Source organism: Eleginops maclovinus, chromosome 22, assembly GCF_036324505.1.
Source record: "Eleginops maclovinus isolate JMC-PN-2008 ecotype Puerto Natales chromosome 22, JC_Emac_rtc_rv5, whole genome shotgun sequence".
In the NCBI taxonomy this organism is placed as follows: Eukaryota; Metazoa; Chordata; class Actinopteri; order Perciformes; family Eleginopidae; genus Eleginops; species Eleginops maclovinus.
In genome coordinates, this window is record NC_086370.1 from 15,530,188 (window position 1) to 15,544,686 (window position 14,499).

Below are 14,499 nucleotides of genomic sequence, written 5' to 3' on the forward strand. Positions count from 1 at the left end.
CCTAGGATTGGTTCTTCAAGACTCAGAATCAGTCTAAATCATATACAAATTTGATAAAACAGAACAGATAGTGTAATGTTCTCCCAACTCTGCTGTATATGTACTCCTGTTATAAAATAAGACTCTGTTGTTGCAGTGACATTTAATTCCATAAATGATCTACAGAGAAAGAATTGTAAGCCCCTTCCTGATCCGCTGGCAGACTTTCTGCTTAAGGCCAGCAAAATGTAAAGCAGGAGACTGGGTTTTGCAGTTATAGCTCCTATTCAAATTGATGGACACTTACAACAGCTCGGCCCCAAGCCCCATTTCAACTTAAGAATGTATGTATGCAGGTGCTTGAGATATGAGTGTATTCTGCAGCTTTATGAGGCACTTTCAGTCATACATCAGAGTGGAGAAGTGGATTGTAAAAGGCTTGTGACTGATATTTGAACCTATAAAATCCTCAGTCTCAGGGGGAACCGACTGCCCTCCAGGCATCAGCCGGCTGAACTTTTCTCTGACAAGTGTTGGGTATTGAATATTGATACGTATGTCAACAATCAATCACCCCAGCAGACTATAATCACAGGAAAGGTGAAAGGTGGAACTGATGGACACTGAAGTGAAGTTTGGCTTCTCAATAAAAGTTGGGTCTCTGAGAGAAGCCTAACACTTATTGATTGATGTTCATTGAACATATCAAATTGTATTTAGCTCATTTAAGAAAGCGTTGCCGTATTTCTACCATTAAAACCGGTGGCGCTGTTGCGTCATTCTACCATTGAAGCCGGGTAAGCGGGTACGTCATTTTCTGGTACAAGAGCTCTGTGGTATTTTTTTGCATTATTATCGGCCTCTTAGCCAATGAAATGCATCAGGATGTACACGTGGCATTGTTTGGATTTTTTTCGAGCAATCATGGCAACTGCGGAGGGAATTCTGAAATTAGTGAAGGTAGTGATATTGACGATCTGCACAGCGCTGATGACATTATTGCTGACGACTTTGAACCCGTCGAACCAATCGACCGGGATTTATGGTTAAGACATATGTTTGAAGACGGCGACGATGATAACCATGAGTTTGAAGGTTTTGAAACCGAGTGGAGGATGGAGAGTTCCACAGAGTTGTTTTAACCGCACCCCAGTGGTGAAAGTCGATTTACCTGCAGAGGCCACTCATGAAAGCCACACCTGTAAGCTCTCAAATACTTTTTGGATTGTGTTTTTATCTGCTACAGAGGCTGAGAAATCAATTATTTATTAGGCGTTGACACAATTGCTGAATTTTTAGAAAAACTTCAGGTTTTAGGGGGTTCTTCTAAAATCGTAGATCGTAAAATCATAGGTTTTACAGGCATTTTTTGGGAAAAATTGACCTTCTGTAATGGAGGGAGTAAAATCCATAACTTTTAGTTTCTGTTGGATTTGTATTATGTTTTCCAGGGAGATCATTAATTATCCACCAAATGAATAACTGCATGGCTTAAGTGGAATTAATAATGTATAGCCCAAAAGGTAAAGGAAACCATTAGCAAATTACCCTTGTGTTGCTCTTCTCTGCCATATCTCACATTTATAGAAGCATACTTAGGGCTCAGAATAAGACTGAAGTTAAATATAAAATAATCTGGCTTGTTTTCAATATTATAAGAGAGACTCACTCTGGGATAAAAGGCTTATTGTGACACCTTCACCCTTGCTGATAGGCGGAGGTATTGTGTTAAGGTCATTCATGGCTGTTTTCAGGCATCCGCCCACTTTATTGACTGAGCAGGACAGCTTTGTGTAGGGTTCTGATGTAGCAGAGAGCAAACAGGGGAGGGATACACTGAGATGCTGCTGCTCTCCACTTAACACATAGCCTGCAACAAAAACACGTTACTTTTACAGCCTCTCCTTCTCTGCAGATCCTCGTCTCATCTGTCACCTTGCTGTGAGCGAGCTTTTTACCTTATCAGGACCCATTACATTGTTAGCAAGCGAAAGTGGGCTTCGGTGCGGATGATAAACTTCTCATTAACCTTCCGGAAATTAAACGAAACCTTGATTTAATTAGATAAAGCTCATGTCCCCGCTGCGTCTCCTCTGAGATGAAACCTATGTGCTGTCAGGGGAGGATGTCGTGGTGATATAAGAGGGTGGTTTAAAGAAAGCAAACAGAAAACACGATGCGGTGCAGCTATATTGTTTCATCATTTAAATGCTCATCGATCCATTTGCTTTATTGGGAAGGGAAATGAAGTTTTTAATTCCACATTTGGCAGCGGCTAGGTCTTCCTCTGGCTACCAAATGCTGAATGACATTATTTGGAGAAGGATGAAAGGGTTTGCTGAATTTGGCAATATGCATCAGACAAAGTAATTGCTCTGCATGCATTGTAATAGACATAGCATTAGAGTGATAACGTTTTGATGATATTAACTATGGCAGGGATGATTTATACTATGATTAAAGGCACATAATGGAATTATGTGGCAGTAACAAGGTCTGGAAAACAGTGTAGTGACCTGAATACATTATGAACAGCAATGCAGATGGAGAATACGCTACTTCCTCACAATATCTTAGTACTCTCATAAAAAAATCTCCCTTTCTGCTCCGTTTTTTTTTTACTGCAGATAGAGGTCATTTGTCATTGTTCAGATGGGAAATTATACCAGTTATGTAAATGTCAAGCTGGATATTGGTTGATACATGGCACAATTTCATTCCTAACAATGGAGAGATTGAGAAAAATCTAAAAGAATTGAGTGACAAAATACATTTAGCAAAGTTGGTTACAGACCCAAGCAAATTGAAAGATTGAGTAAACGTGTCTGTGTATTAATCATCATATACACTGTGATTATTAATCTGACGCACAATGCATTTACAGTATTAAAGTACATTAATGCTGTCCGAGTTTGAATAAAACATCCTTTAAGGCATGAATCAAAAGTGGCATGTGCAGTGGTACCAAGTCACAGTATTCCTCACATAAAACCAGGAAAATCCCTTCCTATATTTGTTCAGTTTTGGCTTAGTTTGTGAACACCTGGGAGTAACAGCCCCACTCAGTGTCACATTGTCCGGCTAAAAAAGATTCCCTGCAGAAATCTGAGAAGAGGTCTTGTGGGAGACCAGTATTTATTTTTTATTGAAGCTTAATGGGAGTCCAGGAGGAAGGGAGTATAGGTCATGTTAGTATTCAACTGAGGCCAGCAGGGATGAATGATTCACCAGAAGTGGGCTCTTTATTCAGCTGTAATGCATATATTACAATAAGTGTATTGATAAAATAGTAGCTATTAATGTTGTTTGTTTCACGTGGTTTCATTTAAAACTCACTAGAGTTAAAGTTCTCCTTCATCATTGACTCAGAAATACTTGACATTTGGTTTGATTTTCCCAAAAATACTCCTAATCACAACACTCACAACATCATATCACACAAACAGCTGTTACCTCGCCCTTACTGGATTTAAGAATTGCAGCAAAAAGAATATGTACAGTGGGGCAAAAAAGTATTTAGTCAGCCACCAATTGTGCAAGTTCTCCCATTTAAAAAGATGAGAGAGGCCTGTAATTTTCATCATAGGTATACCTCAACTATGAGAGACAAAATGAGAAAAAGAAATCCAGGAAATCACATTGTAGGATTTTTAATGAATTAATTGGTAAATTCCTCGGTAAAATAAGTATTTGGTCACCTACAAACAAGCAAGATTTATGGCTCTCACAGACCTGTAACTTCTTCTTTAAGAGGCTCCTCTGTCCTCCACTCGTTACCTGTATTAAGGGCACCTTTTTGAACTCGTTATCAGTATAAAAGACACCTGTCCACAACCTCAAACAGTCATACTCCAAACTCCACTATGGCCAAGACCAAACAGCTGTCAAAGGAGACCAGAGACAAAATTGTAGACCTGCACCAGGCTGGGAAAACTGAATCTGCAATAGGTAAGCAGCTTGGTGTGAAGAAATCAACTGTGGGAGCAATTATTAGAAAATGGAAGACATACAAGACCACTGCTAATCTCCCTCGATCTGGGGCTCCACGCAAGATCTCACCCCGTGGGGTCAAAATGATCACAAGAACGGTGAGCAAAAATCCCAGAACCACACGGGGGGACCTAGTGAATGACCTGCAGAGAGCTGGGACCAAAGTAACAGAGGCTACCATCAGTAACACACTACGCCGCCAGGGACTTAAATCCTGCAGTTCCAGACGTGTCCCCCTGCTTAAGCCAGTACATGTCCAGGCCCGTCTGAAGTTTGCTTAGAGGGCATTTGGATGATCCAGAAGAGGATTGGGAGAATGTCATATGGTCAGATGAAACCAAAATAGAACTTTTTGGTAAAAACTCAACTCGTCGTGTTTGGAGGAGAAAGAATGCAGAGTTGCATCCAAAGAACACCATACCTACTGTGAAGCATGGGGGTGGAAACATCATGCTTTGGGGCTGTTTTTCTGCAAAGGGACCAGGACGACTGATCCGTGTAAAGGAAAGAATGAATGGGGCCATGTATCGTGAGATTTTGAGTGAAAACCTCCTTCCATCAGCAAGGGCACTGAAGATGAAGCGTGGCTGGGTCTTTCAGCATGACAATGATCCCAAACACACCGCCAGGGCAACGAAGGAGTGGCTTCGTAAGAAGCATTTCAAGGTCCTGGAGTGGCCTAGCCAATCTCCAGATCTCAACCCCATAGAAAATCTTTGGAGGGAGTTGAAAGTCCGTGTTGCCCAGCGACAGCCCCAAAACATCACTGCTTTAGAGGAGATCTGCATGGAGGAATGGGCCAAAATACCAGCAACAGTGTGTGAAAACCTTGTGAAGACTTACAGAAAACGTTTGACCTCTGTCATTACCAACAAAGGGTATATAACAAAGTATTGAGATGAACTTTTGTTATTGACCAAATACTTATTTTCCACAATAATTTGAAAATAAATTCATTAAAAATCAGACAATGTGATTTTCTGGATTTTTTTTTTCTCATTCTGTCTCTCATAGTTGAAGTATACCTATGATAAAAATTACAGGCCTCTCTCATCTTTTTAAATGGGAGAACTTGCACAATTGGTGGCTGACTAAATACTTTTTTGCCCCACTGTATGTTACCTAATTTATCTACTTTCCTAAACATATAGCAACATGATTATCAAATAAGAATGTAAGGGAGTTAATGGTGGGTAATTAAAATTGATAAATGAAGTAAAATGTGCGTAATTCACTTTAACTCAGCTAGAAAATTGAGTAATGGTGTTCTCTTTATGATGATTCTGCCAAATCAAGCTGGCTCATTCTTAAAGTCTCTGAGAGTAATTGCAAAAGGACATTTAATCCCTTAATGAACAGCTCAGTGCACCTTTGTTTTGAAATAGTACCTTACACCCCGTCATCAGGTTGATTAGTGTAATGGAAAGTTGGCCTAATGGCTGCTCAACAGCCTTGCAATTTTTGAATATTACAATACTTACACATGAGGGCTCAAATAAAATAAATGCACCAAGGACAAACCTGTATTTAGCATAGTATCATATTTGTAAATGTTTTCTTCCCTGTCCCAAACATTTCATGTATTTCATTCACTTTCACTTTTTTTTTTTTTTGCAATTTTACTGACGTGCAGTAAAACCAAGGATTTGGCCTGGATGCTGGTTGCTGTCCTTGTCATGTTTGCCCTCCACTCACAGTGGCAAAATCACTGACAATTTAGACACCTTGAGGCAAGGGAACAATTGTTGTGGACCCATGATATTCAGCAGTGCAAAGCTACACTTTCCCCAGAGGTCATCAGTCTGTGGTGTTATGTCACATAGAGCCTCAACTGAATTGTTAAAACCTTTATTTTTGTCTATCTTAATGAGCACTGCTGTAAAAGCACACTGCGCCTAAAATAATGTGACCTTCTAGCCACCATATATATCCATAATGAGCATTCATGTCACTCAGTAGCAGCAGCTTTCTATATCCCAATTTGATATTCTGCATATATATTGCAGCTTTTAAAATAAGCCATTTATAAGCTCATGTGTTGGATGGTTGGTTGGTGAATGGATATGAGTTGAATAATTCCCCCCTCTTTGCAGGCTGGTCACATGCATCCTCTCATCTTCTCTGCACTGGCATACTCGTTGTAGGGGGTCCTCCTTTCTGTCTTATGGAAAATTTCACTCACACAATGGTTAAAGGCATACACACGTGATACACGCACAATCGCACACATAGAGGTGGAGTCACGAGCACGGACGCGTACACGCTGTGGCATTTAAGCTCTAGCTGTGCCTTAGAGGACATGCTCTAATATTTTCCATCCCTCCACTCCTCCTTCTCTTCAGCTTCTCCCTCCCTCTCTCGCTCTCAATCTGTCTCAGCCACAAGCCATTTTCTGCCACCTCTTAACGCTCTTCATGTCCCGCAGGGGGGCAGGGGGGGTTCTCTAATAGTCTCTCATCCCTCCATCTCCTGCCATCATCACCGCCATTTTTTATCTCCTCTACCTCCTTCTCTCCGCTTTTGTCCCTTTTCTGAATCCTCTGCGAATATTCAAGGTCATGGTCATATCAACGTTCTCTTGGGAAGGGCTGTCACGAGACACAGGATGGAAGTGTGACCTACCTTTCTAGTATCCAGAGCGCAATGTACATCTCACAAGGTTCACCTCTGCTAGGATGGTTTAACTCGGCAGGGACACATCTCTCCTAGTGCGCGAGTTGCAAAAAACATCCAGTTTTTGTGAAATAATGATGCAATAGAAAAAACTTTTAGAGGGGATTTTACAGGCATGTTGTCCTGTTCGTCTATAACAGATGCCTACGGGCACGTTGTTCATCTCCCATGGACAGATGCTCATTTTATGAGCTGTCATCCTGTCAGACCTGAGAGGCTTTCCTTCATACCGACCCCCACACCACCCTCTGCCCCGTCAATCACTGCTGCTGTTGCCTAGGTACCACAACACGCGGCTGTCTTATAAAGGGCACTAGGGTTAAGTGGAGCCAATTCCAGGGGTGCAGTATCATCGGTTGTATTGATGATTTATTTTTCAGAGATTTAGAAAACACTGTAGGGCTTTCCCAGTTTATTTAAAATAAAGTGGTTTTATGTAAGAAGAAGTGATCCACTGTATGCTATCTGAACAGTAACACTGGGTATCTTTTTAGCTATTAAATTGAGATCAATTTGGCAACGATTGGTAGCTCTGCAAACAGACTTATAATTTGTTTAAATACTGAGCTGCAACTTATTACAATTATATTAATTATTTATCAATCTGATTATCATTTTCGCGACCAATGACTTGTGTATAAAATGTCAAACAATAGAAAAAGGCGAGGTCTTTAAATATATTCTAGCAATATTTAGTGTATGATTCAAACAAAGTACACAAGACAATAATCAAGTCTAAGAATCTGGAATTTAAGGATTTTGGCATAAGAAAACGGACTCCAAACAATTAATTGACTATATGGTTTTGTGCACATTAACCATGATTGTCTGCTTGTTCTGGCTTGATGGTTTGCACCTGTCCTGCTGATGATGCAAAAGTTAATTTTAAGTGGAGTCAGTGCTCTGAAAGTGTTACATTTCACACCATGTTTGTATTTTAACACTTCAAAATCAGGCAAAGTCCCAGTAGTATCGCCTTTCAGATTCTGCAGTATCTGATTTTAAAGAAATGACAAGCTTTCACAACGTCTTTGCTATGGAGTCAAATGTTTTCACTTTTCAGATTTGCTCATAGAATTATGATTAGCTCAATGCTATCTCTGAAGCATTATCCTCACCTAAACCGTGAAAAATAACAAATACATTTGTTTTAGAGGACGAGGTTATGTCCTTCTACTGATCCTCTGTTTACTCGCTCTGTACCCAAGAGACACTCATTGCATGACCTTGGACAGGAACACAAAAGGAACAGATTGAGGGAGGCTTAGGCAGTAGAAGAAGAAGAAAAGCAGAAAGATTGTGTTGCACACTGGAGCTTATTTTTCCATCATCATTTCCCACCCGTTAAATCTGAAATTGAAATGTTAACATGTTTTTTCTCAAACACAGGTCTGCATGCTTAGCAGCTGCTGGAAAAAAAATAAAGACAGATTAGACGTATCTCAGGACTTTTCTAATCGTCAAGCTTTACAGAAATACTACTATACCAGTGACACATTTCATTATAGAAGAATAACTCATGTAATAATTATGTCCAACATCCTATTTCCCCTTTATTTTTCACTCCATCATGTCCCCATTAGATTTGGCTAACAGTGAGGGAGTAATGAAAACAGCTCCGACACACACCAGTGCCTAGCATAATCAGGCTTCAGCGTGTATCCTGCCTGTTTATGTCCTCTCATTATTTATGGATTGTATATTTGAAGTCTGGCTATAATTGACCCTGCTCTGTTGATAGTCAAACATGCTAAATGATTGTGGGTGTCTATTTTTATTTACAGAAAAGGGACTATTTTGATTAGGAGAGTGCAACTAACCTTTATATCATCGCAAAGTCTGAGCCTCCTATCAGCAGACGGAGACTCGGATAGTCTAAGGAGGAATTTCCAGTACTGTTTTCAGTAGGCTCGGACTGGATTGGCTCGGAAAATGTGTCTCTAATCATACATGTATTTTTGTCTCGGTTCATTTATATTAATAAAGGCACAGATTGTGTTAATATGTAGAGAAAAAACACATGTACAGAGTTTTCCCCTTTGGTGAACGCGAAATCACCTGGTGAGATGGTTCTTAAATGAATTTGTATGCCTGTGGTACATCTCTTCAGTCACACAATGGGAATCAGTAGTCTGTGTGGAGTTATGCAGTGTGTGACTGGAATACAGAGCGTGTTTTTCTGACAGAATGTCAGATCATACCTACACTTGCGGAGCCTGACTCAAGCCCCCTGCCATTTGAAGCGGAGTGAAAGAGGAGATCACGATGTGTGCGGATGTGTGCGGATGTATGGAGGTGAACCATCAAAGTTTAATGAAAGTTTCATTTGTTGACATTCCCCCAGTGAGGGCTTAGTCTCTCACCTCCTGCACTGACACGTGTTTCTGTTTCCTATTGCTGCATCGCAAGGGAAACCGAATCGGCATTCTCTCTACACATGAAAATGTAGGAATATCTTACAGTATATGAAAATAAATTCTTGGAATGGATGCAAATGTTCGCTCTGCAGTGCAAACATTGTCAAAATTGACATGGAGTTAAATTTGTTTTCTGATCATATGAATTAATGCACACTGACTGCAGCACTTCTCATTTGGTTGAAACCTGCAAATATATGTTTAGGGTTTAAAGCCAAAGGAAGGCAGAAACAGTACTGTGTTTTGGCCGGATCTTTACTTGGCTGTGGACCTGAAATCCTTTCTGGCTGAGGCATCAAACGGACATTTTGGAATCTCCTCTTGCTGGCTAACACAGCAAGCCAGGCCAGATTAATGAACAAGCTTATCCTGATGCCACACAGTACCGACGGGCATTCTTGATTCCCCACTGAGGATTCCCTGTCTTGTAATCTTGGGGAACCCGTTAGGATTCTTAGAAAGTATTTATTTTAGTTTTGACAGAAATATTGTAGTTACGGTTTCCTATCATTTCTCACGAAACTACAACCGCAAGGATATTTGTTTTCGGCCTTTGATGTTGACCTCTAGATGCTCTGTAATAATAGCATGCAAATCAGCTCATGATTGTGCTACTTTATAAGCCCCAGGCTTTGGATTTTATTAATATTCTGAACAAGTAGGTTTTTCGTTTTGTATATTAGCTTAAAAGTGGCAGATTAAAATTCCAACATTATTACACATCCTACGGGCAAGGCTTTAAAGGAAACGGTAAACAGTAAACCTGTGAGGCTTTTCTAGATAATTGATAATAGTAAAAATGGACCATGATTTTGCAGGTAATTTGTTTCACTGGAATAAGCCAAAAAATCTTCCTATGCGTTTACAATTTATAAACAGTTTTCCTAAATTAATTTACATAAATGATAATATACCAATATTGAGATTTTAAGTCACAAATACCATTATGGAAGATAAGGTCTGTATTGCCCTTTGTTTTCGAATACTATCCTCTGGATCCAGGTGTGTCTACTAAACAAAGACACCGGTCTGACAGAAATGCAAAGGCAGGAAGATTTGAGTCACTGCTCTCTTGACCTGGGTAGTTGGCCTTAATGTGAAGCGATTATGCCGTACGTTGTCAGCCCCCATCACCTGTCTGTAAGACTCTGCTCTGTCCCTGTCACAGTGCCACTTACGAGTCAGAGGAAGTCATTAGACAGAATCCCTTTTGCAGGAATAAATCTTGTGTGAAATTGTGCCTCAGTCTTAGGGCACTTCCTATTTCTTCCACGGACAAGCCGTGATGAGTGTTTGAACATTTTTTGGACTGCCAGATAAACTGAGAGCGTAAGACTCGCATGTGTGTTTATACATTTTAGTTACTGTTATTATGTGTTAATGGTGTCATGTGAGCGCTGCTACATTTAGCCTACTTGCAATACTAGAACTTGAAACCCGCACACATTCAAGTGCAACAAACGCACGCATATGCACCCACACACACACACACACACACACACACACACACACACACGGGAGATAGTCTTACAGTATAGCCAGTGAAGTGCACCTCGGAAAACATCTGACAGATTGAGCTTTGCACTTTAAATACAGAAAGGGATACACCAATGAAAACATACACGACTATTAACGACAAAACAAAGACATCACGTCCGATTGCTTCTCCACTGACTTGATGCCGGCCACTTCATGTCATCTAATCACATGTGAAATCATTAAATCTGTATCTGAATTTAGTCAGATTAAGTCGTTAACAACTACTACAGATGCAATGTCAGCTATACTAAGCAATCCTTTTCTAAATGTGTCACTGCAGGCAGAGGGAATGCCCTTTCCATTCCCATTCTTTTAGGTTCCCCCTGAGTGTTATTACATTGGTCCTGATTTGCACTGGCGGTGGCTCGGTTGGTTGTCTTTGGTAGACTGTGTCTTTGAGGTCGACAGCCAGCCCTCGTAGACATTGTGTTTGTGTGAAAAAGGGTTGGGGGATGGACATTCTTTTACAGCTGAATAACTGGGTCAGTTTAAGATGATGACGCTTCTTATCTCCTCAGCTCATCGCTGGGTGTTCACTGTTCAGCTTTCCAGCAACCAACCACTGCTAAACCATACATCTCCGCCCCTCTTTACCATCCTCTCCCTTTTTAATCCATTTGACGATGCAACTTCTATAAACAGTAGAAACTAGCAAGGAAATGTCAGTGTATGCATCTATATATACTGTACATGCATTCAAGTGCAATGCTAAAGAATCAGAGGATGAAACCCTCTTTATTAGTCACATACATGCACACAGCAGAGCACACACAGTGAAATTGGTCCTCTGCATTTAACCCATCCTAGTACTAGGAGCAGTGGGCAGCTATTGTGCAGCGTCCGGGGAGCAATGGGGAGGGGGGATTGGAGGTGTCCGGTGCCTTGCTCAAGGGCACCACAGCAGGGCCTAGGAGGTGAACTGGGACCTCTCAAAGTAGCAGTCCACTTTCCATATTTCAAGTCTGTTCGGGGACTTGAACCGGCGACCCTACGATTCCCAGTCCAAGCCCCTACTGACTGAGCCACTGCTGGACAAAAAATGGTGCTTCTCAGTGTTGGGGGGGGGTCTACTCTTTCTGCAGCACTCAGTAGACAATGCCATCTTTTTTGCATTCCACTCTTAACATTGTCGACTTACAGTAAACATGTTCATATGGTTGCAGCACAACCAAAGATATCGTCTTTTGAATTCCATGAATTATTGTTGAAAAAAATCCTAATTTTATTACCTGGGGCATTACGCGCAAGGCAAAATCAACCCCTATCAGTTTGTTTGAAGATTTGAGTGTGCTATGCTAGTTGTTTCTAATGTAACCCCCACACCCTAGTCTCACGCAGAGGTTAATCGTGGGCTACAAAGGTTAAGCAGCTTCACCCACACTCCTGGATTTTTTATTGTTTTAATACTCGAAGACTTTAGCAAGTTTGGCATTCACATTGCACCTGATAAATACTAACTAATCACACCATGCCATTTTCTGTGAAAAAGCATATTTCCACATTCATTTTGATAAGATAATGCCTTGTATCAGTTGAAAAAAACCTGATGTTATCATAGAGTTTTAGCTAAAGTGATCCCCCCTTCTCCTCTGTGGCCAGGATCCCCATCATTTTCCATTCAAGCAGCAAACCATTAAAAATGCATGGTGATTGGGGCTGTTTGCTTAATACCTCAGCCACAATACATAGGATCAATCCAAAGGACCCTCAATGAAAGTAATCAAGCTTCCATCATCAATAATGAATGGCACAATCAGCAGGGACATTTGGCTCCTATTGGGAGATGGCTGAATGGGGGAATAGATCGCAGGGGAGAAACCATTTTGCATGGCGACGTTGGTCAGCTGCTACTAAGATGATAATTATGATAACAGTAGTGATGGTGAATAGAGCAGCTAAAGATTATTTCCACTATCGACTAACCTGCAGATTATTTTCTAGATCATTAATTTAAGCTCTATAAAATGTCCATCCAATTTTTATGGTCCAAGGTGATGCTTCTACATGTTTTATTTTTCAGTCCGAGACCCAATGTTTTTCAGTTTCATGTGATATAAAATGGAAAAGGCAAGAAATCTCCACATTTGATAGCTGAATGTTACATTTTGCCATTTTTGCATTATAATTTTGATGAATCGAAATGAAATAATTGGCAATTCTGTATCTATTGATGGACCAATCCATTTACTCTACTAAGCAGCTCTAATTGTGAAAAAGTGCAATTTAATGGAGGGATTATTTTGCGGCCATTTTTTGCCAGAGGAAGCAGAAACTGCCTGGTCTGATTTACATGCATATAAATTAATTCACAAACCTCTGAAATAATAGCAGACATGTAGATGTTTTCTAAATCATTGAAACACTATAGGGTGTCTCTCTACAGGATTGAATAACTTTTAGATGACAGGCTCAGGTGTTGCTTACAGGAACACAAGGTGCGTTATCTTACTGGTCATATATAGTCCATGAAACCTTATACAGACCATAGTTCAGCAGGTCCACCATCCCCCACACTGACTCACTGTAGTGGTTGAGGAGTGCATGTCAACACTTGATAACTGTGGTCCTGTCTAAGCACTTCCTCTCAACACCCCGATACATTGTTACTACTCTTCTGTGCACTAGAGCTTACATATGTGTATCCTTTCTTTACTTCCTGTGATTGTATCGGCTTGACTCTGCCTTTATTTAATGGGCTGTATTTGCTCACACGAGGTAGAGCATTCATTATTCAGCGCATGTTTGTTTTTAAATGTGTTGCAACCCACAGGAGGCAAGTCACTGTATAATTACAGATACCCAACCTAGTGTTGCATATTGTGTTCGCCCCAGCTGAATACTTTGTTTACTATACATAAAGGAGCAGAGTTATAGGACCTTTTCCACTCAATGCATAACATTAATTTCCCTTTGGTCTGTGCCTTTCTCTCCTCAGGTGGTGTTGGTCTTTGCGCTCAGCATCGGAGCCCTGGGAATATACTTCATAGACTCGTCAGAGTAAGTATCAGTTTCATAATGCATTTTCCTGACAAAAGTTGAAATTTCACACATGCTCCAGCAGCTATTCTGATGATGATAAAAACAAACGTATTTGTTGCAAGCATTAATTTTACCCCACAGTGTCTGAATGATAGGAGTGCTTACTCGTTTCCAAACACTGCAATCTCTTAAATGCAAATTGACATAGTCACACAAACCGTGATGCACACACAGATTACACACACACATCTGCATCTGAGGGGAAGCCTGTCAGTTTCCATGGTAACAGAGACAGGCAGAGTGTGTGTGTGTGTGTGTGTGTGTGTGTGTGTGTGTGTGTGCGTGTGCGTGTGCGCAGTGTCAGTTTATGCGTATTCCTGGTTGGCAGCCACCCAAAGACAGATTGCAGGCCTGGCATCTTTCCGATAACCACTGCAGCTACTTTCACATTCTCCAGACCAAAATTGTACCTTTTTGAAAATGAGTCCGAAATATATGAATATTTTATAGTCTGGTCCGTTTCTGTCTTGTAGAGGTATTGACTAATTTGCCCTGGCACTGAGTACCATTTCAGACTATACTGGCGAAGGGAAAGCAAAACAGCAGCTACAGTAACAGGTGCAGCTAAAAACCTAATTCACTTTGATTGGTGGTGAAATACGGTAAGGAGTTCATGTGAACAGTAATAATATTTAACTACAGAATGTAAAACAAAGACATGTACTCTGAAATACACAAATTCCATATATTGTTTGGTTTATTTTCTCAAGAAACAGCAGAACAAAACAAACACATGTTATCTCTCCCAGTCATAAACAACGTAAATGATCAACCGCTGCCTCCCTCTACATTTGCCCACCAATTAGGTTGTGTCCAATTCTCAAGGGGCTAATTATTTAAGGGGCTAACGTTTAATAACATT

At 40.6% G+C, this 14,499-nt stretch overlaps 1 protein-coding gene across 3 annotated transcripts in view; it reads left to right on the top strand.

Annotated features, from left to right (window-relative positions):
* kcnma1a (potassium large conductance calcium-activated channel, subfamily M, alpha member 1a) overlaps positions 1–14,499 on the top strand; it is a 128,921-nt gene that overhangs the window by 43,304 nt on the left and 71,118 nt on the right. For all 3 annotated transcript variants that reach the window (XM_063874868.1, XM_063874871.1, XM_063874870.1), the window contains exon 3: positions 13,534–13,595. In XM_063874868.1, coding sequence (XP_063730938.1) covers positions 13,534–13,595 — 62 coding nt within the window. The remainder of the gene's footprint in view (positions 1–13,533; positions 13,596–14,499) is intronic.